The sequence below is a fragment of the Manis javanica genome, chromosome 10 (genome assembly GCF_040802235.1).
Source record: "Manis javanica isolate MJ-LG chromosome 10, MJ_LKY, whole genome shotgun sequence".
Classification (NCBI taxonomy): Eukaryota; Metazoa; Chordata; class Mammalia; order Pholidota; family Manidae; genus Manis; species Manis javanica.
This window is the reverse complement of record NC_133165.1, coordinates 81,233,181-81,258,910: the sequence shown is the minus strand read 5'-3', so window position 1 is coordinate 81,258,910 and position 25,730 is coordinate 81,233,181. Positions and strand designations below refer to the sequence as shown.

The following is a 25,730-nucleotide window of genomic DNA, read 5'->3' as shown; positions in this document are numbered from 1 at the left end:
GCGGTTTTAGTTATTGATGGTCATCCCAAGTCCGAAGCAGATTGATTCTCCTTCAGATGTATGGTGAGAACGTAAATATAGCAGTCCAATGCTACACTACAATGCCCACATCATTCACCTCACTTCATGTCGTCACATGGGAATTTCATCATCTCACATCATTACAAGAAGGGTGAGTACAGTACATCAGATATTTTGAGAGAGAGAGACCATAATCACCTAACATTTATTATTGTGTATAGTCACAATTGTTCTATTTTATTATGTGTTTGTTGTTAATTTCTACTACCCTAATTTATAAATAAAATTTTATTACAGGAATGTAGCTGTGGGGAAAACAGCATATCTAGGTTTCTGTAGTATCCCCAGTTCAGGCAGACACTGGGGTTCCTGGAACATATGCCTCAAAGGTGAGGTGGGACTTCTGTACTAGAAAGGTAGGAATCCGATTGGTGACAATTGACTGAATTATGAGAGTAGTCTAATTTGTAACAGAATCAAGTGGGAGATGTTAGGAGCATGCAGATGCCAATGGCATGAGTAATGCTTCCTGTGGCTGGTGTGACTATACTTGGTTATACAAGACTAGGTCTGGCTGGAAAAGGCTGCCCCATTCCCTCCTGAAGCATGTGTGACACATTTATGAGCTCAGCTGTAACAAACTTAGGAAGCTACAGGCAAAGAAAATAATGAAGGTCTTAACAAAATGTCCCCATTCTGCATTTCAAAGAGAGTAATTATTGAAGACCTATGATTATAAAGATAAATTAACAAAGTGGGTTAAGAAGAAACATACTCACGTTTGTTATAGTCCTTGATGCATCTGAGTCATACTTTAAACAAATACTTTTCTGATGATCTATAATAAGAGAAACAATGTTTTAGATAGAAAAGGGTTTCTTCATTTTTACCGATTGTATAAAACAAATTGACATTTGTACTTTCACTATTTAAAATTTAAAGATTTTCTTCAAAGCCCCCTTGTCAGGTTCTCCCTTGACTCTCCATTTCTCAATCAGAAGAAACCCAGTCAATGAGGATGGGAAAATCCAATCAGCATACTTCCAAAGGTATTTTGATTGGGAATTTAAATGAGGCATGCTTCATGATTTCTCAGATACTGCTCAGTGATACATGTTTTCCAAAAAGCTTTTCTCCAAAAGAACCAGACACATTTTATGTGTTTTTGAGTACAGCATTGTAGAAGAGCTTGTTTTTGAGGGAAACATACTAGAAACCCCCCTGGAGACAGGAAAAGTAGTGGTGCATGTACAGTACAATTAATTTTGACAATACTCTTTAATTGGTTTCCCTTGGGAGCCAAAAAGTATTGGAGGAACAGGAAATTCTACCAATAATATTAGACTTTCCATGAAACAAATGGAAAGACTGATGAAAAATTATCTTTCTTAATTATTTTTCAGATTTTCCTTCTGATTATTATTTTAAAAGAAGACAGACTCTCAGAGGCTTCCTTGTAAATTTCAATAAGAAAACATGATATATGAGGTTGGAATTTAACTGGGACTCAGGAGATATCCCAGTGTAGGTGATTCTACAGTGCAGACAAGGTTGAAGAATTATTTTTTTTTAGTACACCTAAGGTTCTTTTTGGGGAAGGTCATACATTTTTAGTCAAGTGATTTAGCAAAACATTATAGATTCTTAAAATAAATACTTCTATATATGTATTTAGGGAGAATACATAAGATGTGTGACCCAAGGGTGATTATTTTATAGTTCAAATTTAGTTAGGTCATTAGCACAATGGATTCTAGTCCTTGTTTAATGATATTATGGGATTGAAAAAAACAGGTGGTCTATGCTCTTCCATGATAATCCAAGCTAAAAAATAGCTGTCAACTTCCATAATAGAAACCTTTTGTAGTGCTGGAATAATTGATTATGGTAAACTGGGCTCTCCTATTATCAGGCAGTGGTCAAGTTAAGATAAAACCCAATAGCATGAGTGTCTCTGGAGAAGTCACCTCACTCTTATACCAACAGCAACCAGGAAATTCCTGACCTTGGAACAGTGGATATGCTCAGTGATAATCAATTGAATTTGAATTTTTTGCTAGCTTGCTTTCTCTATGCTCTCCTTTCTTTTTTTATTGAGTCATATTAAAGAAACATTGTGGAACTGAATCTCTGAAAAAATCCAGTGGAAAAAGTACATTGTTTTAGATTCACCACTTTATGAATGATTCATAAAATAAAAAGAAGAAAACAGGGAAAAGCTCATTGACATTGGTCTTGACACCAAATTTTGGATATAACAACAGAAATATAGGCAAAAAAAGCAAAAGTAGAAACATGGGACATCATTGAGCAAAAAGCTTCTGCACAATAAAGGAAGCAATCAACAAAATAAAAGGTGAGCTTCTGAATCAGGCAATGGTCATTGACTAGAAGAACTTGAGAGGTATGATAGGCGTCTAGACACCTTGAAAAGACTGTTAGCAGAAATATGAATGCTATAGATTCTCCTAATGAAGGTTCAGAAGAAAGTTTGAAGCATTGCACAAAAAACATAAGTCGATTAATGATGGTGGCGTGAGAGGAGAGACAGAGGCTTCCTCCTAAAACTGGATACAATCAGAAAATATAGTTGGCGCAACTAATCCTGAGAGAGCAACAGGAAAGAGGATGGTGCCAGACTACATACACCTGGAGAAAAGAGCAGACCTCACCGAATGAGGTAACTTACCAGAGCCGTGACCCGGCAGAACCCGAGCCCTTCCCCCACCCCAGCTCACCGGCGGGAGACGAGAAACGGAGCAGGGAGGGAGTGGAAGGCTTGGGACTGCTGAATACCTAGCTCTGCAGATCTGTGCTGGGAGCACAAACCTATATTTCATGGTGCTTTCATCATACTCTTCTGATTACAGGGTTGGAAAGCTGCGACAGGTGGAGTTCTTGGGGAGACTGGGATTCCAGCTGCTTGAGGAAAGCAGGGATCCATATCCGGCTGCTCTGGGACAAAAGCTATACCTGTGTGCTCGTTCTGCTGGTTCAGGCAGTGGAGACAGGCACAGCAGCCGGGAAGCAGGGAACAGCTCTTTCTTCCCCCAAGGCACCAGGACCGCTCCCCTGTAACCTCTGACATTGCTTCAGGGGCTGAGCAGCTCCAGAATAGAGCTTCTGGACACTAGAGGGCACCATATACAAATATGAAACACCAATGAAACCTGAGGCAGAGTAAAATTGTTAATACAACTCCCGAGAAAGATTTAAATGATATGGACCTCATGATTCTTCCTGAAAGGGAGTTCAAAATAAAAATCATCAACATGCTCATGGAGGTACGGAAAGACATCCAAGAACTCAAGAATGAATTCAGGTCAGACATCCAATCGTTGAGGAGCACGATTGAGGGTATTAAAAGCAGGTTGGATACAGTGATTAGGTTGAAGACGATAAATGAAATAGAAACTAGAGAAGAGGAATACAAAGCAGCTGAAGCACAGAGAGAAAAAAGAATCTCTAAGAATGAAAGTGTAAGGCTGAGAGCACTGACGGGAGGAGTTAGCACGTCGGACCCTGATGATGTGTCAAAGTCCCCAGCTGCTGCCCCCTCCCACGTCAGACCCTGATGACGTGTCAAAGTCCCCAGCTGCTGCTCCTCCCACGTCGGACCCTGATGACATATCAAAGTCCCCGGCTGCTGCCCCTCCCAACCTGAAAAATGTGCCTTACATTAGCCAATCCTCACACCGCTGTAAATCTAAGCTCTGCCTACCCCTACCTTTAAAAACTCACTGCCTGTCTGCTTATGTGCACGAATTCCTCAGCCTCTATTTTTGTAGACTGGGGAAATCTCGCCCAGGTGTTTGTGTTCAAATAAACTACCTGACCCTTTGTTGCCTCTCTTCGCCTGCTTATTTCGGCTAGAATTTATCTTACATTTGGTGCTGAAACCCGGGACGGAGTGTGAGCATATGGCCCCGACCGGCCACCAGCAGCCCTGCCCCCTACTTCCCTGACCCAGGACCTCAGCCTGCTCTCCGCTGCATGGACTATTTTCTGGTGAGTCCCTCTGTTTCCCGTCCCCGGTCTGCTTCCCTTCCTAACTCTGTTTCACCTGGTCCGTCCGAAGTCATAGCTACGTCCAGTTCTTGGGTATTCATCCCATCCATTGTGAGTATCTGGGATACGCGCCCCTGGCCCTGCAATGGGGGAGACGTCCCTCACCCAGGCTCCCAGGCTGTCTCCCCTGACTTGGTGCGCTTGGGATGCTGGGTGCTCCTCTCAGCGGGATTTTTCTTGGGAAGTGGGCACAGACATGGGGAACCAGTCCTCATAAGCAGAGGCTCAGACCCCACTGCGGTGTCTCATTTCTAATCTGGCTACTCTATATTTGTCCCAGGAAGTTTGCAAATGGAAGTTAGTCTTCCTTTGCTCTCAGGCCTGGCCTCAGTATCCCTTGGATAATCAATCTTGCTGGCCCCCTGAGGGAACTTTTGATTTTGGCCTCCTCACCGACTTAACTAATTATTGCCACTGGGGCGGAAAGTGGAGTGAAATCCCATATGTGCAGGCCTTTTGGACTTTGCGCACCCATCCAGATCTATATGTTGTGTTCTCCTTCACAAGTTTTCTTGGCCCAGGCCTCCGCCAAGGACCGCCAAGCTCTACCACTCCTATTACTGGGAGGCTCTTCTCTGATGGACCCGGCAGAGGATCTCGGGTCCCCCCTTCCCCCCTTCCCACTCCTCCAGGCCCACCGTGGGGGCCAGCTCCCTTCCTCATTGTTCATGTCCTCCATCTTGTTCTCCTCTCCTTCTCTTCCGGTCTCTCCTCCATCTTGTTCTCCTTCTCTCCCAGTCTCTCCTCCACCTTGCTCTCCTTTTCTTCCAGTCTCTCCTCCGCCTTGTTCCCCTTCTTTTCCAGTCTTGCCACCATTTTACTCCGCAGGTGCAGACTCCACTTCAGATAAAACTCCCCCATATCCTAGTCCCCTGCCTTCAAGTTCTGCCCCGAATCCCCTGCCTTCAAGTTCTGCACCAATTCCCAGGTTGTATCCCCCACTACCAAAGTCACCTCCTCCGTCCCCTCCTTCAAAAACACCCCATCTTACTTGCCTCAGCTGGCACCCAAATGGTCTAGCCCTCCTGTAACTCGCTCTAAGTCACAGCGGTCTCAAGCCCACGTGATAGCTCCTCTGAGAGAGGTAGCAGGAGCTGAAGGAGTGGTGCAAGTTCATGTTCCCTTTTCCCTGGCAGACTTGTCCCAAGTAGAACAACGATTGGGATCCTTTTCCTCCAACCCCGTAATGTTAGCTAAACAGTTTAAATATCTTACTCGAGCTTACCAGCTCACCTGGCATGATGTACATGTAGTCCTCCAATCCACTCTAACCCCAGAGGAATATGACTGTGTCATGTTAGTGGCACAGCACTGTGCCAATGAGGCCCATGCCACGGATGAGTGGGAACCTATGGCAGAGAAGCTATTCCTCTACAAGAACCCCTACGGGATTATAATTCTCCTGAGGGTGAAGCATGCCGGGATTGCATGATTTGCTACTTATTGGCAGGTATGAACTCCACTGCCCAAAAACCTATCAGTTATTATAAGCTTGGAGAAATTACCCAGAAACCTGACAAAAACCCATCAGAATTCTTCAAGCGCCTCAAAGAAACTCTAGGAGCTTTCACTAAGATTGACCCGGCCTCACTGTTAGGTTCCTCTCTCCTGGCCATGCATTTTATAACTCAGTCCACTCCTGACATCAAGCGCAAGCTTAAAAAGGCTGAAGATGGTCCCCAAACCCCTCTAGGAGACCTGGTAGATATGGCATTTAAAGTTTATCATGCCCGAGAGGACAAGAGTGAGAGAAAGTCAGCTGCCCGAATGGCAGAACAAACTCATACCATAACAGCTGCTCTGTGGCTGGCTCGTAGAGATGGTCAGGGTGTCCCTGAAGATCGACTCGAACCTCCGGGCCCTTGCTTTCAGTGTGGTGAAGAAGGGCACTGGGCATGGAAGTGCCCAAACCCACGCAAACTGACTGAACCATGCCCCAGCTGTGGTAAGCAAGGTCATTGGAAAGTAGACTGTCCACTAGAGGGTGGTCCTCCCCTGGCAGCAGAGTCCCGCAGGGGGCAGACGCCCTTGAGGGACTACTCTTCAGACCTGCTGCGCATTCTTGAAGATTGAAGACGCCTGGACTCGGACACCCCGATCACCCTCGCCGGGCCCAGGGCTAAGCTGTGGGTAGTGGGTAAGTCCATCTCTTTCTTGGTGGACATGGGGGCTACCTACTCTGTTCTCCCCTCCTTAAAGGGCCTTTATACCCTGCCAAGGTCTCTATAGTTAGAGTCATGGGAACTTCCTCCAAGCCTTTGAAGAACAGCCCAGTAGCCTGCACCTTTCAAAGGATCCCGTTTACCCATTCCTTTCTTGTCATGCCTTCCTGTCCTATCCCTCTGTTAGGACAAGATTTGCTCTATAAGTTGGAGCCTCTATTTCCCTCCCACCTTTTAAATGCTTAGAAAAATGCCAGAAACTCCCTTGTTGCTTTAGTCTGCAAAGGAGAGTTAGACGACAGAGACCTAAGTCTCCCAACTCCCTGGACTGCTGTCAATCCAGTTGTGTGGGACATCTCCACCCCCGTGATGGCAAAACCCACCACACCCCAGTTTTAATACATCTTAAAGACCCATCCCACTTCCCTTCTCAGCCTCAATTTCCTATTTCGCAGGCTCACCGAAGGGGACTACAGCCTATTGTTAATCGTCTACTCTCGCAAGGGCTTTTAGTACCGACTAACTCTCCATGCAGTACTCCCATCTTGCCAGTAAAAAAGCCTTCTGGAGCATACCGCCTCGTTCAAGACCTCCAAATAATTAATGAGGCTGGTATCCCTTTACACCCAGTAGTGCCTAACCCATACACTCTTCTATCTCAGGTCCCATCCGGTACCTCTCATTTTACTGTACTAGACCTTGAAGATGCCTCTTTCACTATACCCCTCCACTCAGAATCACAGCCGCTATTTGCCTTCACTAGGAAGACCCTGATACCTGTCGATCTAGACAACTGACCTGAACAGTTCTACCTCAAGGTTTTAGAGATAGCCTCCATCTTTTTGGACACACCCTGGCAGAGGACCTTTCACGACATTCAATGGGCAAGAGTACTCTCCTACAATATGTGGATGATCTTTTACTTTGCATCCCCTCAAAGGAGGCCTCGGTCCTGGACACCACATCCCTTCTCAATTTCCTGGAAGACCTGGGGTACAGGGTATCCCTGGCCAAAGCACAGCTGTCTCTACCGCAAGTTACATACCTTGGGCTGACTCTAACTCCCACCACTGAAGCCCTGACGGCGGACTTAGTGGTTGCAATTAAAGCTCTCCTGCCACCTATGTCAGGCGCCGAGATACTATCCTTTCTAGGATTAGTAGGGTTTTTCAGACACTGGGTGCCTAACTTTGCCCTTCTGGCGAGACCGCTCTATGTGGCTGCTACAGAGACTCCTACTGGGACGCTAACTTCATCCACTGATGTAGCTTCTGCTTTCAGTCAGTTGCAGAATGAGTTACTCTCATCCGCACTGTTGATGCTCCCCGACCTAAGCAAGCCCTTTACCCTATATACAGCAGAAAGGGCAGGAGTGGCCACCAGAGTGCTGATACAGCCAGTGGGGCCAGGGTGCCATCCCATTGCATTTCTCTCCAAACAGTTGGATGCCACCACCAGAGGGTGGCAGCCTTGCCTCTGAGCCCTGGCAAATGTGGGAAGTCTGACCTGAGAAGTCCTGAAATTAATGCTCCAACAGCCCATTACTGTGTATTCCCCACACCGGTTACAAGATCTTTTGAGGCATAAATCCCTGGCCTCCTTGAGTCCTTCAAGGGTACAAGAATTCCACCTTCTGTTTATTGAACATCCACAGGTAACCCTACAGATCTCTCCACCCTTTAACCTAACCTCCTTGCTTCCTGTCAGTGATCAGGCAGCTCAGCCCACTCATTCCTGTGTAGAGATTGTAGAAGCTCTTAGAAAACCTAGAGAGGGTCTACAAGACATGCCCCTTGAAAACCCTGACTTGATCTTTGTCATAGACGGAAGCTCGCTGAAGGGGAGTGATGGGGTGCAAAGGACAGCCTATGCACTGGTATCTCTGTCACAAGTGATAGAAGCAAACCTACTCCCATCTGGGACCACCTCCCAGAAAGCCGAATTAGTAGCTCTTCCCCGAGCATTATAGCTGGCCGCTGGGAAGAGAGCCACAATTTATACTGACTTTAAATATGCCTTCTTGATGACACACACTCATGCAGCAATTTGGAAGGAAAGGGGCTTCCTTTCCACCAAGGGAACCCCAATCATCAATGGCAGGGCTATCAGCCACATGCTACAGACCCTAGAGGACCCCAAGGAGGTGGCCATCGTGCATTGTAAAGGACATCAAACTGGAAATGATCCAGTAACCAGGGGTAATGCATTGGCAGACACCACGGCCCGACAGTTAACATCCGGGTCTAGCCCACCCTCTGTGTTGTTTCTTTCCTCCTCTCTACTGCCACAATACCTCGATGATAAACGACAACTGCTCCTACATCAAGGGGGAGTGTTAGGAGATGAGGGATGGATATATCTCAGAGGATGAATTGTCCTCCCCCAAGCCCAAGGCAGGGATGTCGTATCCAAAATTCATCAGTTTCTACACATTGTGCCGGAAGCCATGCACTGGATTCTCTCCCCTGTATTTGCCCCTTATGGTCTCCGCAAGGCCATAGATGAGGTACACCAAGGCTGCACTACTTGTCATCGCGTCTCATCTCAAGGTGCTCTGAAAATCCGGATGGCCCTCTACCAGATGAGAGGAACCATCCCCAGACAGGACTGGCAGGTCAATTTCACCCACATGCCTAAACATAAAAAACTCAGGTATTTACTAGTTCTAGTTGATACTTTTTCAGGATGGATTGAAGCCTTCCCCACCAACCAAGAGACAGCTTCAGTGATGGCACAGACATTGTAATGCATATCATCCCTCCATTTTGGCCTGCCTGCCTCGCTACAGTCGGACAACGGGCCTGCTTTCGTCTCTCGGGTCACCCAGCTAACAACCGAGGCTCTCAATATCACCTGAAACCTCCATATACCCTACTACCCCCAATCGTCGGGTAAGGTCAAAAGGGCTAACGGTCTCTTAAAAGACCAACTAACTAAGCTGTCTCTAGAGGTAAAGCTCTCATGGCCCGATCTTCTCCCCATCGCTCTCCCTCAGCTGCGTGCTGGCCTCCGGGGACCAGCAGGACAAAGCACATTTGAGCTGATGTATGGCAGGCCCTTGTTATTAAACACAGGCCTGCCCACTACCTCTCCTCCTTTGGCCTCCTACCTTCCTTACTTTACACTCTTGAGGCATCTTCTTAGGGAACATGCAGACCAGCTCCTACCCCAGCCTACGTCATCCAGCAACCAAGGAGACGTAGCGATCCTTCAGCCATGAGATAAAGTGCTCCTAAGAGAACTCCAGCCAAAATCTCTCCAATCCCACTGGACAGGGCCTTATATAGTAATCCTCACTACACCCTCAGCAGCTAAACTACACAGGCAGTCCTCCTGGTATCACCTTTCTAGGCTCAAACGGGTACCCAGACATGACGAGTGGGTGTCTTGTGAAGTTGGTCCTCTTAAGCTATGGGTTAGTCGTATCAAGTACAGCCAGCCAAATAGATGACCCTGTAGTCTCCAGGCAGAGCTGTTCGGCATGGAAATTCAGGCTTAACCTAACCCTTCCTCATGGAACTGAGGCCCGAGAAGTAGGCACCCAAAGCTGCCTGCGTGCGGGTTGTCAGGCACCAGTTCAAATACCAATATACACAGACATTTTAAATACCTTCTCAAACCCAACACTATGCTTCCCTTACGACCAGACCTCTAGTACATATACATTCCAGTCTGACATGTATGGAGGATGCCATCCTGAAGCAAACAAATATAAAGTCCATACAGTAAGAGACATGACAAGGGGAACCAATGACAAAATGTTTACCAAGATAAAAAATAGGCTATACATTACCAATAGTGACCCACGGGACCAACGTTGGGAAAAAGGAGTACAGGGCAAGCTGTACGAAAGCAGTCAAGCCTTTCCACAGGGCACAATCGACATCAAAAGAGAGTGGACCACTGTAAACCCCACTCTCATGGAGGTCTTAAACACCCAGGCACGGGTATCAAGTAATATTTTTAAAACATAACAGGCACTAAAACAGAGGATCCACTCGGGCCCCTACCCCCACTCTCTACGACCAGCAGGAACAGAACTTTCCTGGGCCAGAGTCTTAGAGAAACAGTGCAGTTTCTTAATGCTTCACATATCCTCAGCAATGTGTGTAATTGTTTCCTCTGCGCCTTCCTCTGATGCCCCCCGGTGGCTGCAGTTCCCTTAGTTTTTTCCAGGCTCAACCAGTAAACTCTGAAAAAGACTGCGGCCTTCTTTAAGTGAGGTACCGATGTGGAAAACAAGCCTTGAGCCCAAAGCTCGGCATAAGTCCGGTGTCACCAGAAAACGGCATGAAAAGCCATCATCCCAGCTAACCTGCTACCTGACCCAGCATTCCACTATCTCAGAATGGCCAATGGGAAGCCAATGCCGACGACGGGTGACTGTAGACACTGCAATTTCCCTTCAAGGAGGTGGATTCTTCTGGTGCAATAGCAGGCTTACCCAATGCATCAACAGCACCACGGTAGGGCCCTGCTTTATGGTAATGCTAGTGCCCCAACTAACTTTGTACAGCAAACCTGAGGTAAGACAGGCACTAGATGAATGGTCTATATATCAAAACACTAGACAGAAGAGGGTGGTTTATCTACCGGTGCTGGTGGTAGTGAGCCTAGTTACTGCAGTGTCCGCAGCTGCCACAGGGGCAGGAGCATTAGGCCATAGCTTAGTGAGCTCTCAAAGTCTAGCAAGTCAATTGGCAGCATTAGACAACAGAGTGAGCCTAACTTTGGGAGAAACCTCAACCTCCCTTATTTCCCTCCAGCGACAACTTACTTCCCTTGCCCAGGTCACCCTTCAAAATCGGCGGGCCTTAGATCTGCTTACTGCAGAAAAGGGCAGACCTGTATTTTCTTGCAGGAAGAATGCTGCTACTGTATCAATGTGTCTGGGGTCATAGAGCAAAGCGTAAAAAAACTGCAAGAATTACAAAGAGACCTCCACAAATCACGAGTACCTGAAGGCAACCCTTATGGGTGGCTTCAGTCTCCCATAATGGCCTGGCTAATGCCTGTGCTAGGCCTCTTAATAACAGTTTGTGGTTTACTCTTTATCGCCCCGTGTGTTTTCAAGTTCCTTCAACAGCACATAGCAGAAATTTCACACATAAAAGTTAATCAACTGTTGCTGCATGATTACTCGCCCCTCCCGACTGAGCATCAGGCCATCAACCAGCCTTAAACCCCCCACATAGCCCCTCCTCAGCTGGAAGTAGCCAGATCGAATCGGCACCCATTATAACCAAAAGACTGAAATGTAAGGCTGAGAGCACTGATGGGAAGAGCAAGCACGTCGGACCCTGATGACATGTCAAAGTCCCCAGCTGCTGCTCCCTCCCATGTCAGACCCTGATGACATGTCAAAGTCCCCAGCTGCTGCCCCCTCCCTACCTGAAAAATGTGCCTTATGTTAGCCAATCCTCACACCACTGTAAATATAAGTTCTGCCTACCCCTGCCTTCTTTAAAAACTCGCTGCCTGTCTGTTTATGCATGCGAATTCCCCAGCCACTATTTCTGTAGACTGGAGAAATCTTACCTGGGTGTTTGCGTTCAAATAAACTACCTGGCCCTTTGTTGCCTCTCTTCGCCTGTTTATTTCAGCTAGAATTTATCTTACAGAAACAATATTGAGAGAACTGTGTGACCAATCCAAATGGAACAATATTTGTATTAAAGGGATACCAGAAGAAGAAGATAAGAGAGAATGGGATAGAAACTGTATTTGAGAAGGCAGTGCTGAAAACTTCCCCAATCTGGGGAAGGAGATAGTTGCTCACCCATGGAGATCCACAGATCTCCCAACACAAGGGACCCATGGAAGAAAACACCAAGACATATAGTAATTAAAATGGAAAAGATTAAGAATAAGGACACACTGTTAAAAGCAGCTAGAGACAGAAATAAGATCACATACAAAGGAAAGCCCATCAGGCTAACATGTAAGGTTTCTCAGCAGAAACCTTACAGGCCAGAAGGGAGTGGCATGATGTATTTAATGCCATGAAGCAGAATGGCCTGGAGCCAAGATTACTTTATCTGGCAAGATTATCATTTAAATTTGAAGGAGGAATTAAACAATTTCCAGATAAGCAAAAGCTGAGAGAATTTACCTCCCACAAACCATCTGTGCAGTCTATTTTGGAGGGACTGCTATAGATGGAAGTGTTCCTAAGGTGGACTAGCTGTCACCAGAGGTAATGAAACCACAGTAAAGAAAGTAGAACAGCTAATTACTAAGCAAATGCAAAATTTACCTATCCCCAAAGTCAATCAAGGGATAGACAAAGAATACAGAATATGATACTAATATATAAAGAATGGAGGAGGAAGAAAAAGGAGGAGAAATAGAAAAGAACCTTTACATTGTGTTTGTAACAGCATACTAAGTGAGTCAAGTTAGACTCTTAGATAGTAAGGAAATTAGCCTTGAACCTTTGGTAACCATGAATCTAAAGCCTGAAATGGCAATAAGCACATACCTATTGATAATCACCCTAAATGTAAATGGACTGAATGCACCAATCAAAAGACATAAAGTCACTGAATGGATAAAAAAACAAGACCCATCTATATGCTGCTTACAAGAGACTCACCTCAACCCCAAAGACATGCACAGACTAAAAGTCAAGGGATTGAAAAGGATATTTCATGCAAACAATAGGGAAAAAAAAAGCAGGAGTTGCAGTACCAGTATCAGACAAAATAGACTTCCAAACAAAGACAGTAACAAGAGATAAAGAAGGACATTACATACTGATAAAGGACTCAGTCCAAGAAGAGAATATAACCATTATAAATATATATGCACCCAACACAGGAGCACCAGCATATGTGAAACAAATACTAACAAAACTAAAGGAGGAAATAGAATGCAATGCATTCATTTTAGGAGACTTCAACGCACCATTCACCCCAAAGGACAGTTCCACCAGACAGAAAATAAATAAGGACACAGAGGCACTGAACAACACACTAGAACAGATGGACCTAATAGACATCTATAGAACTCTACATCCAAAAGCAGCAGGACACACATTCTTCTCAAGTGCACATGGAACATTCTCCAGAATAAACCACATACTAGGCCACAAAAAGAGCCTCAGAAAATTCAGAAAGATTGAAATTCTAGCGACCAACTTTTCAGACCACAAAGGTATAAAAATAGAAATAAAGTGTACAAAGAAAGCAAAAAGGCCCACAAACACATGGACGCTTAACAACATGCTCCTAAGTAATCAATGGATCAATGACAAAATTAAAATAGAGATCAAGCAATATATGGAAACAAATGACAACAACACAAAGCCCCAACTTCTGTGGGACGCAGCGAAAGCTGTCTGAAGAGGAAAGTATATAGCAATCTAGGCATATTTAAAGAAGGAAGAACAAACCCCAATGAATAGTCTAATGTCACAATTATCAAAATTGGAAAAAGAAGAACAAATGAGGCCTTAAGGCAGGAGAAGGAGGGACATAGTAAAGATCAGAGAAAAAATAAATAAAATTGAGAATAATAGAACAATAGAAAAAAATCAATAAAACCAAGAGCTGGTTCTTTGAGAAAATAAAGAAAATAGGTAAGCCTCTAGCCAGATTTATTAAGAGAAAAAGAGAATCAACACACATCAACAGAATCAGAAACGAGAAACATCATGACGGACCCAACAGAAATACAAAGAATTATTAGAGACTACTATGAAAACCTATATGCTAAGAAGTTGGAAAACCTAGAAGAAATGGACAGCTTCCTAGAAAAATCCAACCTTGCAAGACTGACCAAGGGAGAAACACAAAATCTAAACAAACCAATTACCAGCAAAGAAATTGAAGTGGTAATCAAAAAACTACCCAACAAGAAAACCACCAGGCTAGATGGATTTACCTCAGAATTTTATGGGACATACAGAGGAGATATAATTCCCATTCTCCTTGAAGTTTTCCCAAAAATAGAAGAGGAGGGAATACTCCCAAACTCATTCTATGAAGCCAACATAACCCTAATACCAAAACCAGGCGAAGACCCCACCAAAAAAGAAAATTACAGACCAATATCCCTGATGAATGTAGATGCAAAAATACTCAACAAAATTTTAGCAAACTGAATTCAAAAATACATCATAAGGATTATGCACCATGACCAAGTGGGATTTATCCCAGGGATGCAAGGATGTTACAACATCTGAAATATCCATCAACATCATCCACCACATAAAAAAAAAAGACAAAAACCACATGATCATCTCCATAGATGCTGAAAAAGCATTCAACAAAATTCAACATCCATTCATGATAAAAATTCAACAAAATAGTTATAGAGGACAGGTACCTCAACATAATGAAGGCCATATATTATAAACACACAGCCAACATCGTACTGAACAGTGAAAAGCTGAAAGATTTTCCTCTGAGATCAGGAACAAGACAGGGATGCCCACTCTCCCCACTGTTATTCAACATACTACTGGAGGTCCTAGCCATGGTAATTAGACAAAACAAAGAAATACAAGAAATCCCAATTGGTTAAGAAGAAGTGAAACTGTCACTATTTGCGGATGACATGATATTGTACATAAAAAACCCTAAAGACTCCACTCCAAAACTACTAGAACTGATATCGGAATGCAGCAAAGTTGTAGGATACAAAATTAACGCACAGAAATACATGGCTTTCTTATACACTAACAATGAACTAATAGAAAGAGAGATCAGGAAAACAATTCCATTCACAATTGCATCAAGAAGAATAAAATACTTAGGAATAAAACTTACCAAGGAAGTGAAAGACCTATACCCTGAAAACTATAAGATACTCTTAAGAGAAATTAAAGAGGACACTAACAAATGGAAACTCTTCCCATGCTCTTGGCTAGGAAGAATTAATATCGTCAAAATGGCCATCTTGCCCAAAGCAATATACAGATTTGATACAATCCCTATCAAATTACCAACAACATTCTTCAAAGAACTAGAACAGATAGTTCAAAAATTCATATGGAAACACCAAAGACCCCAAATAGCCAAAGAAATCCTGCGAAGGGGGTATCTCGCTCCCCAATTTCAAGCTCTACTACAAAGCCACAGTACTCAAGACAGTTTGGTACTGGCACAAGAACAGAGCCACAGACCAGTGGAACACAGTAGAGACTGCAAATATTAACCCAAACATGTATGTTCAATTAATATATGATAAAGGAGCCATGGACATACAATGGGGAAATGACAGTCTCTTCAACAGTTGGTGCTGGAAAAACCTGACAGCTACAGGGAAGAGAATGAAACTGGATCACTGTCTAACCGCATACACAGAAGTAAATTCGAAATGGATCAAAGACCTGAACGAAAGTCATGAAACCATAAAATCTTAGGAAAAAACATAGGCAAAAATCTCTTGGACATACACATGAGCGACTTCTTCATGAACATATCTCCCCAGTCAAGGAAAACAAAAGCAAAAATGAACAAGTGGGACTATATCAAGCTGAAATACTTCTGTACACCAAAGGACAGCATCAGTAGAACAAAAAGATAACCTACAGTATAGGAGAATATATTCATAAATGACAGATCTGATAAAGGGTTGACATCCAAAATATATAAAGAGCTCATGCACCTCAAAAAGCAAATAATTCAGTTAAAAAGTGGACAGAGGAGCTGAACACGCAGTTCTCCAAAGAAGAATTTCAGATGGCCTACAGACACATGAAAAGATGCTCCACATCACTTGTCATCAGAGAAATGAAAATTAAAACCACAATGAGATATCACCTCACACTGGTAAGGATCACCACCATCCAAAAGACAAACAACAACGAATGTTGGCGAGGTTTCGGAGAAAGGGGAAACCTACTGCACTGCTGGTGGGAATGCAAAATTAGTTCAACCATTGTGGAAAGCGGTAGGCAGGTTCCTCAAAAAGCTCAAAATAGAAATACCATTTGACCCAGGAATTCAACTTTAAGGCATTTACCCTAAAAATGCAGAAGCCCAGTTTGAAAAAGACAGATGCACCCCTATGTTTATCACAGCACTATTTACAATAGCCAAGAAATGGAAGCAACCTAAGTGTTCATCAATATGAATGGATAAAGAAGATGAGGTACATATACACAATGCCATAAGAAGAAAACAAATCCTACCATTTGCAACAACATGGATGGAGCTAGAGAGTATTATGCTCAGTCAAATAAGTCAGGTGGAAAAACACAAGTACCAAATGCTTTCACTCATATGTGTAGTACAAGAACAAAGATAAAAACTGAAGTAGCAAAACAGCAGCAGACTCACAGAACCCAAGAATGGACAACAGTTACCAAAGAGAAAGGGACTGGGGAGGATGGGTGGGAAGGGAGGGATAAGGTGGGGGATAAAAAAAGAAAAGAAAGAGGTCATTATGATTATCATGTATAATGAGGGGGTGACACAGGGATGGCTGTACAATGCAGAGAAGACAAGTAGTGACTGTATAGCATCTTAGTAATCTGATGGACAGAGACTGTAATGGGGTAAGTGGAGGTGACTTGGTGATGGGGGTAGTCTAGTAAACATAATGTTCCTCATGTAATTGTAGATTAATGATACAAACAAAAAAACCCTCCAGACCCCAAATCCTTAAGCACACCTCCTCTGTGAGGTTGCCCACAGTCACCTTTCTTTGAGTGTGTCACTCTCTCTGTTCCACTCCAGATAGTTGGGAAGGGGCTACTGAGAGCTCCTGGCTTGCAAGTACCCATCTCCTGGCTGACCTGGATGCAGCTGCCACTATACCATCCTGCTCCTTAGTATCCTGCCTGAAAATCTCCTTTCTTTACCTTTGGAAAGTTCTCGGAAGATAATCTCACTCCCATCCAGTGCTCTTCAGCTCCCCCAAATCCTGGGGTTGTGGGGACTCAGGTCCCATGCAATGCAGATTCAAGCGGACACTGGGTGCCAGATGACCAGCTATAGGAGTTGGCAGGGGTTTATGCCCTATGCCAAGTGGGAGTTCAATGAGCTTCCCTTTCCTCCCTCTGTTTTCCCTTCCTCTCTGGTTTATTCAAGTAAACCTTTGTTTACCTTGACTCTGGCCCACTCCTCACATGGAATGTATTCAAATTAAGCTTTCACTCTGCTTCACAACTGTGTCTCTGCCCTTCAGTGCTTTGTTGTGGTGGGGACAAGAACTGGGGAGGACAAGCTCAACCCCCTAACAGAAATTGCACATTATCTCTATTTACAGTTTCGAACAGAAGTCAGCTACATGGCTACAATAAATTGCAAGGAAGGCTAATTATAGGCATAGGTTAATAATCTCTTAATATAGAAGAAATGGAAAACGTTTTGAAATTCTGAAATTTTTAAGATCTACTTTAAAATCCTCTAGATAACATCACAAAGACTATTGGGAGAAAAGATGACTTTCAGAATGGAAATTAAATGACATAAGGGACATGAGATGCTAGTTGTATCTGGAGAATTAATCATGGTGTATTTAGCCTGAGGTACAGTTTTTTCTATGACAGGCTAAATTCTCCAATTTATATTGTCACTTTTATTGCCAATTAAAATAATTTTATTTTGTTTCCAAATCCTCGTATCTATATATAGGATTGCAAAACATCAGTATGGGAAGGCAAGCATATATTAGGGAAATCTCTACTGAATTATCTGGAGAGTTTAAATGAGTGTTTTCTTTTTCCGTACTTATTTTTAAAAATATTTAGTGCCTATGAAAAGCCTTTGTACGCATATAAATATTTGATCCTTTGGGAATAGTGTTCTTGCATCCCATATCCTACTGAGAATTCGTCATAATCATTAGATGTTCCCCTTCAGTTCAAAGAGCATAAATACTCCATGAGATTAGTGTTGGTTCATTTATATAGCACTGTGAATAACACTTAGAAAAGTAATAGGAGTAGTAATAGGAATATTCAATAAAGGAGTCTAACATTTGAAAAAAAGTAACATAATGTTTACAAAATTTCCTTTTATAACAAGAAAAACAGGCATAGATTGCAGTCACCATGAGATCCGCCAGGGAGGATGGAATGCCCGTGTGCTCTCTACAGCTGGATGATGACGCAGCAAAATGTGGAGGCAGAGGAGTTAAATTTTGTCGAAAAAAATCTGTGCATATTACATCTTCTTAAAAATGGTATTTGAGTTTTTACGTGTTTTTGGCAGACTGATTTAGGCCTCAAAAATATGGAAAAGAAATGGCACATCTAAAAGTTAAAGACCATTTACTGTATTTTTTCTTATTTTAGCATTATGTTTTTAATGTTATTTTTTCTAACCTTTTAAATTTTGATTTAGGGAAAATGGTGAAAGAATACAAATGGAATACAATGATAATTTAGTATTAAAAACAGTTCCTTTTAAAATTTATCTAATAGTCACAATAAGTAATACAACTAAGTGTATTGCATTCACAGGCCTGCCTTCAAATGGTTTGCTAATGTGACCTTTCTTAATTTTTTACAGTCTGTTTAGGTAAAAGTTGGTGTTTTTGACATGGAACAAATGTAATTAGGTATATGCATTCCTACATTATTATCTTGGGTGTGATTTGTGTAAATGAGGGAAGATGTATAATAGTTGCTTCGCAGTGACGTGAATGTAAACAGGTTGTGTTTGTAAAGGGAAGAGTGACAGTCGTCTCTTTTCACCCAAATTGTGTGTATTAGTAACATAACTTTGAAAGAAGGTCTCATTTTTTTGTATCTTACTATCCTCCTATAGACTCCTCTAGATATTAGAGGAAAAAACTTTTATATTACTTTATATGCTTATTTTGATTTATTTATGTGCCTTTTCAAAAATAATGCATAATTTAGAGGTTGGAAACAATTACCTTGATATTATCAAGACAGAAAACATTGTGTTATCTAGGGTCCATCAGTAAAATTTAAACTTTTCTGTGTTTGATGATGAAGATCTCAAGGAAGATGATTTTCTTTGGAGATATTATTAATCTTTTTTTAAAGAAATACACTAAAATATGTCCTGTAATTATTTATACAAAAAATAGTTTTGAAAGGATAACTTTGGAAAACATGCTCTTTCAAATTATTCCTGAACTTCAATTTAGTACCTGTGCAGAACTAAACAACATAACTGTCTTAATATATGCCTGATGTTCAGAATAGTTTTCTATAATTAACATTTTCTTAATTATGTGTTAGCTGGACATTTAAATATACTATCTTAGGGAAAAGTATGCCTCCTGAAATTCATGTCACCACGATTCTGAGATTCACTATGTGTTTAATAATTACCAAAACTCATTCCTCATCTCTTCTATGCCATGCTGATCTCAACATTATTCATCATTACAGTCTTTGCTTAATAAAAATAATTAGATAAAATAATCAAAAAGAAAAGAAGTACATGCAGAGAAATATGATTGGTAAATTTTTGTTTGTATAATTTTTTTTACAAATATTAACTTACTAAATGACATATATATTGCTAATTTCTGTCTTTTTAATTTTTCAAAATTTTACTTGGTTATTAACTTATTTTTAATATTCTTTAGAATTTTTCACCAAACTCACTCTCCTATCTCTAAAAAACCTTTCTTACCTCTCTGGGTTTCTGTAAGCTTTGTTTTGATCTTTCTTTTCTTTGACCTCTCATACTTGATACAATGTCCTGAATACATATTTTTATATTTCTATCTGCTTTTATACTTTTCCCCTCATTCTTCAGTTGATTTTCACAGATCTATGCTCAAATGCACAACATGCGTAGGAAAATGGAAATTAGCATTGTGGCTACTGATTTTCTCACGGTGCAAGGTAGGTAGGGTAGTGATCATAACAGACGTTCAGGAAACATGTTTGTGTGTGTGTGAGAGACAGAGAGAAATGCAACATGGGCTGAAACACTAATAATAACACGTACTGACTTGCTCCTCATATGCAAACTTCTTATATTAAACAGAAATAGCATACATCCTAAAGTCTTGCATAAGTCTGAGAGAGAAAAAACTTTCATTCTAGGTTTTGAATAGTCCCTCTAACCTGTTTATAAATTATTCACATAAAAACAATGAACAGTTGCTGTCATCATTTAGGTTATCCTTTAGTAGATTTGCAAACTAAAGATTGAAGTCTCTGTCCAGATACCCTGGAAGGCAAACTACTGTTCTTCCTGCCGTGACCATCTTTGGAACGTGAATGAGCCTTGTGTCGCTCCAGCTGAAACATGACCTTCACCACTAGTTACCACTGTTTCTTGCTCATTGGGATCCTCATTTTCTTTTTCTTCTTTTTCCATTTAGACCTGGCCAAGTAGAGGACAGTAATGGGGAACCACACAAGAGTGACAGTGTTCATCCTAGCGGGTCTGACTGATGATCCACAGCTGGAGGCGGTGTTGTTTACCTTCCTGCTGCTCACCTACCTGCTCAGCATCACCGGCAATCTGATCATCATCACACTCACCCTGCTGGATCCTCACCTCAAGACCCCCATGTACTTCTTCCTTCGGAATTTTTCTTTCCTAGAAATTTCCTATACCACTACATGCATCCCCAAATTGCTGGTGATGATGGCAACCGGGGACAAAACCATATCCTATAACAATTGTGTTGCTCAGGTGTTTTTTGCCTTCCTTCTCGGAGCATCTGAATTTTACCTGCTGGCAGCCATGTCCTATGACCGCTATGTTGCCATCTGTAAGCCCCTGCGTTACACAGCCATCGTGAGCACTAAAATCTGCACACAGCTTGTCTCCTGTTGTTGGCTTGCTGGGTTCTTTACCATCTTTATACCTCTCCTCTTGGGCCTAAACCTTGATTTCTGTGACTCCAACATTGTTGATCATTTCTACTGTGACACAACTCCCCTCATGCAGATCTCCTGCTCAGACACAAAGCTCATCGAGACGATGGGATTCATTTCTGCTGTGGTGACGCTCGTGGTCACCTTGACAATGGTGATAATATCATATACGTATATTGCAATAACAATTCTAAAAATCCCTTCAGCTAATCAGAGGAAAAAAGCGTTTTCAACTTGTTCTTCTCACATGATTGTGATCTCCCTTTCTTATGGCAGCTGCATCTTCATGTATGTTAAACCATCAGTGAAAGAAAGAGTATCTTTTTCCAAGGGAATTTCGGTTCTCAATACCTCTGTTGCACCACTTTTGAACCCTTTCATCTACACCTTACGGAACCAACAGGTAAAAAAATCCTTCATGAATATGGTTCACAGGGTTGTTTCTCTCCCAAACAAATGACTATCCTTTTGCAGCACATTTAAAGAAACAAACAAAAGGACCCTGGCAATACCAGTGTATCCAATCGTTTCCTCCTTTATTTTGATTTCCTTCCTTTGATGTTTATCTTTATCTCATTTCAAGCTCTATTTTCAAAAAGCTTGGTCTCCAAGAAGTTTGTTTTCTTTATAAACTTCATTATAGATGATTTCCACTTTACATCATTTCCTGTTGATATCTGGAAACACTGAGCTAAGTTCTTCAATTTCTCGCTTTTATAATTGAAATCTAGTTAGTCTAGAATATAAATATATTTAATTAAAATATATTGAATGCAGCATGCAATGTAAACTTTTTATCATTCTTTATTTGCACTTAATTACAACTTACTTAAAACTAATATTCATTTATATTTTTTTGTAATACTACCACTTTTTGTGTTAACTCTACTTAATAAAAATTAAATTGTGTGTGGGTTAGCAATTAGTGTTGATGTTCAAGTTATAAAGTGTCTATTAAAATTAAGATAGTTGTTTTGAAGTACATTCCATAGAATCTAGATTTCTGTTTTCTGTTAGTACATTGTTAACATTTAGAAGTATTTCAGTTGTAGATTAAAAAATGTGTTTTCTTACTGGTTTATTTTAAAAATTAAGAATGACATACAATACTTAGTAGGTGTTGCCATACTCAAAAAGTATTCTTTAATACCTTGAATACTTCTGAAGCTACCTGGAAACTGCTTGTAAATGATTGTTAAATAAGGAAAACAATGTTAATTCAATGTATTTATTCTTTCCATTTGTATCTAATATACATATATAACTATACTTCCTACCAGTGAAACCAAAATAGTAGGGTAAACTAAACCTTTTCTTTAGGATGTTTTAATTCTTGCCATAGTCTGGAAATTCAGGGATTCAATTTCCGTGTCATGACCAGAATTTTAAAATATTACATATAATAAAATAATTTTTCATTGGAACACTATGTTACGTGATATTTTTGCAGAAATGTCTGTGAATTAGGCTTCAATTTAATTTCCATATCCTTTTTATTTTAAGTTTGTCCCTGATTTGAAGAAAATATGTTTGGAAAATGCCACCTAGAAGAGCAAAATAGAACATAGCCAGGAAGAACAGTCGATATAGCCTGTGATGGACTGGAAAGTTTTGTAGGTTTTTGTATAATCTGTTAATGAGCTAGATCTTAAAAGGATATTTGAGTCATAAATATGATTTCAGGAATAATGGTTATTGAAACAATTGATTACATTATCCCTTGATCATTTATATACATACATTTTCCATTTTGAGGAAAATGTTCCAATGTTCCTGGTGCAGTATCTAACTTTAAAAAATTTTAAGAGCATTGAAAATGAAAAAAATGCATGTAACATAATGAGGCAATCTAAGAAAACCAAAACCTGAAACTCTCTCAATATTCTTTTAGTTTGGATTCTGTGTCATCCTGAAGGAATTTGTTTAAAAAAGACTGAATAAGTTAAATGAACTTTTGGTCACTGTATTTTCTGAAATGTTTTATTTATATACTTTTAAATGTCATCTACTAGTTTTTCAGCATAGAGGATTTCTGTAACTCGTTATAAAGACTGAGCACTTTCTAAACTAAGACTTCCCCATCCTCACTGCTTCCTGCTTGCAGGCAGGTTAAAATTACATCACCTGCCTTCTCTTTATTTCAGTCAGTCTGTGACATTATCACCTCACGTTATGTCTAATGGAAACCACTGTCATTGGCCTCTGAATTCTGAATTCCCAGTTAGCTTAGTAATGCTGTATTTTTCAATTTGGTCTTGAAAAAGTAGCACAACTTTTTAAATAGAAGTACAACTTTTTCTTAGGGAACATCCACCAGAAAGCCTGAAATACCCTGAAAGGCTTTCAACTCTCCTTTCTATTGAGGAAAGCTGAACAATCACTACAATACAGAAATAACATAGCTTATGCATAACAGATACAGAAATTCTAAAGGAACATATCAGCAAGTCAATCCAATAATACATAAAAAGGATAGAATACCATGACAAAGTGGGGTTTGTTTTGTCCATTTAACAGCAAGCATATCAGTGTAATTTTAAAATAATAATGTATGTGCCTACCAACAGAGTGCCAAATAATGTGAGGAAGAAATAACAGAATTGCAAAGAGAAAAAATGAATATACTATCGTAGTTGAAAGTTCAAGGTATGTCCAAAATGGACAGACACAACAATCATAAAATCAGAGAAGACATAGCTGAATTTAACAATCAACATCAATTGAGACATCAGTAGAATACATCAACCAACAATACCAATGTACATATTCTTCTCAAGATCACCAACCTAGAACATGTTCTAGGCCGTAAAACACACTTAAAAATTTTTGAAGAATATAAATCATTCAAAATGTTATTAAACTAGGAATCAATGAATATAAACTGAAAAATCCTAAATTATGTAGAGATTTAAATAACACATCAAAAAATAAATCTCAAGAGAATTTTAAAATTTTTGAAATGAGTGAAATGAAAGAACTTATTAAAATTTGTGGGATACAGTGGAAGCAGTGCCTAGAAGGAAATTTATAGCTTTGACTGCATCTATTAGAAAAAAAGAAATATCTATAGTTAATCATCTAAGTTTCTAGCATAGGACATAGACATTAAATAATAGTTCATTATGAATGTTTCTATGACCACAAATTTAACAACCTAGATGAGTCCTTAGAAGTAATATTTTGTCAAAATTCACACAAGAGAAAATAATATGCATGGGACTATATCTATTAATAATTCAATTAATGTTTAATAACCTTCCAAAACAGAGAGCAGCTTCCCTAGATACCCAACCAGGAGAATTCTTCCAAACACCCCAAGCTTCAGGTGGTGATCTTTGTCTTCCTGTCCATCACCTACATGAGCATCACTTGGGATGATGGGAAAGTGACCGTTATCACCCTCTCCCAGATGGACTCCCACCTCCACACCCCCAAGTACTTCTTCCTCAGAAATTTCTCATTAGTAGAGGCTTCATTCACAACTGTCGGTAGATTCAGTGATTGCATTGATCAACTTTTTTTCTTTTTTCTTTTCTTCAGAGTCATTGAATTTTACCTTCCGGCTGCCATGTTCTCTGACCATTATATTGCCATCTGCAAACCCTGCACTACAGGACCAGCATGAACTGTAGACCCTGCACACTCCTTGTCTTCTCTTCATGGCTACTCTCATTCTTAATCATATTCCCTGCACTCATGTTGCTCTTGAACCTTGTTACTGTACTCAGCTCATGTAGGTCTAATATTATTGACCATTTTATCTGTGATTATTTCCCCTGCTGCAACTTTCCTGTTCAGACACAAAATTCCTAGAGACAACGGGATTTTCCTGTGCTGTGTTTACTGTCGTATTCACTTTGGCATTGATAATTCTGTCCTACATGTATATCATCAGAACAATTTTGAGGATTCCTTCTACTAGTCAGAGGACAAAGGCCTTTTCCAAGTGTTCATCCTACATGATTGTCATCTCCATCTCTAATGTCAGCTGCATAGTTATACATATTAAACAATCAGCAAAAGACAGAGTGTCTCTGAGCAAGGGAGTTGCTCATTCTTTTGCATGTGGATATCCAGTTTTCCCATACCATTTTGTTGACGTCGTGGCACCCTTGTTATTGTGTGTTATTGGTACCTCTGTCGAGGATCAGTTGACTGTATATACGTGAGTTTATACTTGAGTTTAAACACCTTGGCAGCCCCCATCAGCATGGACCCCTTCATTTATAGCCTGAGAAATCATCAGCACATCAAGAGAGCATTCATGGACATGGCATGGAAGACTGTTTTTCACAAGCAGTTGAAATGATGCAGTGTAATAACTTAGGGACACATTGCAGAGCAATTCAAAAAACACAGTCATGACATTTCAGGAGCATTTTCAAATCACAGTGGCCTCCTTTTCATCTTGTTCATTCACTTAGTTATTTTCTAACAGTTCACTGGCACATTTGTTTAATGTAGTTCTCATTCAATTTAAATAACTTCTTGTACATCTTTCAGACATTCATTTTGTGAACCTTGTTATTTGCAACTTCTTAATATTTGAAAAAGTAAAATTGTATTTTGAGGTTTCTTTAGAGAAAAAAATATTATCGGGAATGGAGGAGACACCACAAATTTTGATATCAAATTTTACTTTATACAGGAAATAAAAATTTTGTGATTGTGATTTGTGTTTGAAGTGAATTCTCTTCACCATCTTTCAGTTT

At 40.8% G+C, this 25,730-nt stretch overlaps 2 protein-coding genes across 7 annotated transcripts in view; both read left to right on the top strand.

Annotated features, from left to right (window-relative positions):
- Positions 1-24,908, top strand: part of LOC140843595 (olfactory receptor 6C74-like) — a 116,905-nt gene extending 91,997 nt beyond the window's left edge. Inside the window, exons 1-3 of one of the 4 annotated variants that reach the window (XM_073213428.1) lie at positions 34-172; positions 20,517-21,421; positions 24,559-24,908. In XM_073213428.1, coding sequence (XP_073069529.1) covers positions 20,540-21,421; positions 24,559-24,567 — 891 coding nt within the window. In that variant the 5' untranslated portion in view covers positions 34-172; positions 20,517-20,539 and the 3' untranslated portion in view covers positions 24,568-24,908. Of the gene's footprint in view, positions 1-33; positions 173-3,894; positions 4,030-20,516; positions 24,106-24,558 lie in introns of those variants that run through there. The other 3 variants (XM_073213426.1, XM_073213425.1, XM_073213427.1) reach the window with 3 other exon arrangements.
- LOC108397625 (olfactory receptor 6C74-like) overlaps positions 61-25,730 on the top strand; it is a 41,892-nt gene continuing 16,222 nt past the window's right edge. For 2 of the 3 annotated variants that reach the window (XM_073213431.1, XM_073213429.1), the window contains exon 1: positions 61-172. The gene's annotated coding sequence lies outside the window, so the exon portion shown is untranslated. Of the gene's footprint in view, positions 173-21,338; positions 21,422-25,730 lie in introns of those variants that run through there. The other variant, XM_073213430.1, reaches the window with a different exon arrangement.